Below are 5,325 nucleotides of genomic sequence, written 5' to 3'. Positions count from 1 at the left end.
TCTGGTTTCTCATCTCGCTCAGCCTCCCGCTGCCGGTCGGCTTCTTGTTCTAGCTGTTTAAGGAGATTCTGTTGTTCACGGTGTTAGTGTAGTGTGCACCTCCAGAACCTTCCAGTAACTGTAAAGTAGTTACACCTCAGGCAGTTGTGCCAGCTCATCCCAAATCAGTTACAAACCTCCCTAACCAACTTGAGCTGAAACACCACACACACACACACCTTCACTCCCAGTATATATATGCACTTCAGCTCAACAACCAGATACCTTTTGTAATTCTGTTTCTTCTTCTTCTAAATCAATAATGCACTCTTCAACATTCTCTCTATTCTTCTCTCTTTTAACACAGCTCATTGTCTTTATTGCACTGTGATTCTCTCTTTCTCAACATGCTACTGATACCTTACATGGTATCAGAGCTTTACGGTTCAGATCCATGGAAAACTCAACGTCTTCTGCTTCACAGAATCAAGAAACTGGAGCTTCAGAGTTGCAACCAACAGCTTCAATGGCGTCTATAGCAAATTTTCCAGCAACGATCAAGTTGGACGAAGAAAACTTCAAAGCCTAGAAGAGACAAGCACTAGCGTGTGTTAAGACCAACAAACTTCAAAATCACATTACTGCTCTATCAATCCCAAGAAGGTTCAATTCAGATCAAGACAAGATTGCCAGAAAAGTGTCACCTGAGTTTGAAGATTGGGAACAGCGTGATGAATGTTTGGTAGCCTGGATGCTCTCTGCCATGAACGAACCCTTCGTCAACAAGGTTGTAGAATTTAGATACGCACACGAGATCTGGGAAGCGTTGGAGGAGTACTTTGCTGCTAGGCAAAAATCAAAGATTCGAATGTTAAAAGCGCAGTTAAAGATGATCAAGAAACAAGGTGCCTCTGCGGTTGAATACATCTCCAAGATCAACAAGGTTGCAAACTCTCTATTTGCTCTTGGAGCACCATTGTTGAATGAGGAACACATTGAAGCAGCGCTGCAAGGTTTGGATGAGGACTTCAGCGCCTTCATAACTATGGTGAACTCCAAAATTGATCACATGACGGTTAGCAAGTTTGAATCTCAGCTTCTCTCCCAAGAAGAGGTAAATGAGAGGTTTCGAAAGACAGATCTAACATTAGTGCACGCGAATCTGGCTCATAAGGAGTCAAGCACAAGCAGAGCTGGAAACGAGTCTTCACCGGGGGAATCCTATCAGATCTACAACAATTATAGCAGAGAGAAACCTGACAGAAGGAGCAGAGGAAGAGGCTTTCGAGGAGGAAGGTCATGGTGGCAAGGAAACAGACCTCAATGCCAGCTGTGCGGCAGAGTCGGCCACACTGTCTAGGAGTGCTTTCACCGGTTCAACCAGAACTTCAACAATCCACAGCTGTAGACCTTCAACACTGGTCCTCCACCACCAAATCTTGGCTTTCACCAGCAAGCTCAACAATCAACTAACACCAATCAGAACCCTCCTCAAGCCTTACTAGCCACCAACACCTCTGTTGACCAAGGATGGTACCCAGACTCGGGAGCTTCCCATCACATCACATTCGATCAGATGAATATGATCAACAGCTCTGAATACACAGGTCCTGAGCAAGTGTTTGGAGGTAATGGCAAAGATATGAGTATTGCTAACATTGGGAGATCAATCATGCATGCCTTTATGTCAAAAACCTTCTTTAAACTTCAGAATTTGCTTCATATACCCACTATTTCTAAGAACATAATTAGTGTTTCAAATTTTGCATTAGACAACAAAGTGTTCTTTGAATTTTGGCCCCATTTATGTGCTGTGAAATGTCAGGAAACCAGAAAAACTCTGCTCCAGGGCAGGCTTAGCAATGGTCTGTATAAGTTTGATGATATACAAATACCAAGACCACTGTGGAACTGTAATAAAGCTCAACTACTTGATGCTGAGCAAAAAAAAAAAGCATGTGCAAATATTGCAAGAACAGAAAACAAAGCCAAAAATAAAAGAGCCATAGGCAGCAATAATAAAGAACAAAAAAATAGCAATGAGAGCAATAGCTTATGCAGATCCCTTGGCCAATCTGCATCTATTGACTCCAAAGCTGGTAGCATTGATTCTACAGCCAGTGATTCTTGTGTAATTTCGCAAACCAAAACTGTTAGCAATAAGCATAGTGCAATTGACAATGTCTATAAAGTTGATAATTTTGCAACTACTAATTCTTGTTGTGCAATTAGTAATTCCTGCAGTACACTTTATGATCCTTGTTGTACAACTGATGATTCCTGTAATAATTTTCAAACTACTGCGGCTAATCATGAGCATTCCTTTTTTGATAATCCTTACAAAATTCTGCACTTGTACAGTTCCAACACCTCTACTACCACTTTACCTCTCCTTTCTCATTCAGCCACTCAAAACAAACCTCCAGCCTTCCTTGTAAATGCCACAACCAATTTTGCCACCAAAGAGCACACTAATTTTGACATGAAACACTCTCATAGTCAACCAGCCACACCAAAACCAGATCACACTAATTATGATTCACAACACCCTCTTACCAAACAACTACCCACAACAAGACCTTCCAAAATTAGTAACACCTCACCAACAGATTTAGCCCCAAAATCTAACTCCACGGTATCCCTTGACCTTTAGCACCAAAGGCTTGGCCACCCCTCTCACCATATCACCAAAGCCATCCTCAAAAGCCTAAACGTTCCCTTCACCCAAACCACCAACAACTCCTGTAACCCCTGCCTCAACAGCAAACTACACCAGCTACCCTTTCCTCCCTCTCAAACCAAATACTCCCAGCCACTAGAATTAGTCTTTACTGACCTCTGGAGTCCCTCTCCTCATCCCAGCAGATCTAGCTTCAGATACTATGCATGCTTCATTGATGCATACAACAGGTATACCTGTACTTACCTTCTCAAAACCAAGAGCCAAACCTTTCAAGCCTTTCTTCAGTACAAAGCAATGATTGAAACCAAGACCGGCCAAAAATTGAAAGCTCTGTAAACAGATAATGGAGGCGAATACCTATCCAACTCCTTCAAAAAATACCTCACCAACCAAGGAATAACTCACAGACTTACCTGTCCTCACACTCATCAGCAAAACGGGTAAGTTGAGAAAAAATACAGGCACCTAGTAGAAACCTCTCTCACCCTTCTTTCCCAAACTTCCCTACCCCTTTCCTTTTGGGATGAGGCAGTCCTCACCTCAACCTATCTAATCAACAGACTCCCCACACCAGTCCTAAACCTCAAAACACCACTGGAAGTGTTCTTCAACATCACACCCAACTATACTGTCCTAAAACCTTTTGGCTGCCTGTGTTACCCTTGGATCAAACCTTACAACAAGCATAAATTCAATTACCACTCTATAAAATGCATTTTTCTAGGGTATTCCTGTGACCATAAGGGCTACAAATGCTTGTCTCCCTCAGGCAAAGTATACATCACAAGGAATGTTGTCTTCTGCGAACATGAATTTCCCTATCCAACACTTTTCAACCATAAAAACCAATCAAACCAACCTCACCAGCCCACCACCATCCCTTCAACCACATACATCTTTAACCCTTACTGCATAGACACCCATGATTCATCTCCCACTAATAGCAATGCTGTATCTATGTCATTAAATTCTTCACTTGTTCCTGACACTGTTGTACATGCAGATTCTGTTGAAAGAATTTCCCTGCAGGTTGCATTTGGTTCAAGTGTCCAGCCTTCAAGCGATGCCTTACCCACTGCTGCACCTCAGCTCCCCAATGCAGCATCTGCTGAGCGTGCTCAACATCTACACTCTGTTGAAACTACTGTCATTAGTCCCATCATTCAACCTTCCAATGCTGCTATGCCTGTAGCTCCCCAAAATAGGCATCCCATGATGACTAGAAGCAAGTGTGGAATATTCAAGCCAAAAGCCTTCAGTGCCGAAGTAAATACTGATCCAGGCTCTACCTGCAGCACACCATCGTCAGTTGCTGAGGCTCTAGCAACCCCTGACTGGAAGAAGGCCATGGAGGAGGAATACTCGGCCCTAATGAAAAATTGCACATGGCAGCTAGTTGACCCGCCTCTGCAATCAAAGCTTATTGGCTGCAGATGGGTCTTCAGAGTGAAGAAGAACCCTGATGGGACAGTCCAGAAGTACAAGGCATACCTTGTAGCCAAGGGCTTCCATCAAAAACAAGGTGTTGATTACGATCAGATCTTCAGTCCTGTGGTCAGACCGGCCTTAATTCGGGTTATGCTCAGTGTGGCTCTTACCAAAGGCTGGAAAATTCTCCAGCTTGACGTCAACAATGCCTTCCTCAATGGAGATCTCCATGAAACCGTGTACATGCAGCAACCAGAAGGCTTCACATCCTCAAACCCTCATCAAGTCTGCAAGCTTCAAAGGTCCCTCTATGGCCTCAAGGTATGTTGACGATATCTCCTCTTCGTCTTCACAAGCACTCAGTCCGATGTCTCCTTGTTCACAAGATTCACCTCCTCTTCCTCCACTTACATCCTGGTGTATGTTGACGATATCTTGGTCACTGGAAATTCGGAGCAGGAAATCAAGGAACTTGTTCATCAACTTCACAGCACCTTCTCCCTAAAAGAGCTGGGTGAGATACACTACTTCCTTGGCATTGAAGTAGCCAAGACCCTAAATGGCTCAATCACCCTGAAGCAGACAAAGTACATCAGAGATCTCCTGAGACGAGCTGAAATGGGTAATGCAAAACCTGTGCCCACCCCATGACTTCATCACTGAAGCTATCTGCCTTTGGAGATGGTGCATTCAGCAATCCATCTTTATACAGGTCCATTGTAAGTGGCTTGCAGTATGCCACAATCACAAGACCTAAGATCTTCTTTTCAGTGAATAAGGTGGCACAATTTCTCCATAACCCTCTTGAATCTCATTGGAAGACAGTCAAAAGAATTCTTCGATACCTAGCAGGCACAACGCAGTATGGTCTGAGATTCAGCGGATCTACAAGTCTCAGAATCTATGGATTCTGTGACTCCAATTGGGCCAGTGACATTAACGACCGCAAATCAACTAATGGCTATGGTATCTACTTTTGGGTCAAATCTAGTTTCCTGGGCCAGCAGGAAGCAAACAGCAGTCTCTAAAAGCAGCACAGATGCCGAGTTCAGAGGAATAGCAGATGATGTAACTGAAATTGTCTGGCTGCAAAACCTGCTTACTGAGATCAAAATTCCTTGCTCTGCCAAGCCTGTGGTGTACTGTGACAACCAGAGCGCAGTTCTCCTATCTGCCAATCCAATTCTGCACAACAAGTCGAAACACTTTGCACTTAACTAGTCTTTTGTTCGGGA

At 43.6% G+C, this 5,325-nt stretch overlaps 1 protein-coding gene across 1 annotated transcript; it reads left to right on the top strand.

The window, feature by feature from the left end:
- The first annotated feature begins 4,737 nt into the window (after positions 1-4,737).
- LOC140181452 (uncharacterized mitochondrial protein AtMg00810-like) lies at positions 4,738-5,118 on the top strand. Its single transcript, XM_072225033.1, has one exon. The coding sequence runs from the start codon at positions 4,738-4,740 to the stop codon at positions 5,116-5,118; it is 381 nt and encodes a 126-aa protein (XP_072081134.1).
- Positions 5,119-5,325: the final 207 nt, after the last annotated feature.

Source organism: Arachis hypogaea, chromosome 18, assembly GCF_003086295.3.
Source record: "Arachis hypogaea cultivar Tifrunner chromosome 18, arahy.Tifrunner.gnm2.J5K5, whole genome shotgun sequence".
NCBI classification, from domain to species: domain Eukaryota; kingdom Viridiplantae; phylum Streptophyta; class Magnoliopsida; order Fabales; family Fabaceae; genus Arachis; species Arachis hypogaea.
Note: the sequence above shows the minus strand (reverse complement) of the source record. Positions and strands in the feature narration are given on the sequence as shown.

Coding starts and splice junctions, on each gene's coding strand:
- LOC140181452 (XM_072225033.1), top strand. CDS start 4,738: ATGACTTCATCACTGAAGCTATCTGCCTTTGGAGATGGTGCATTCAGC.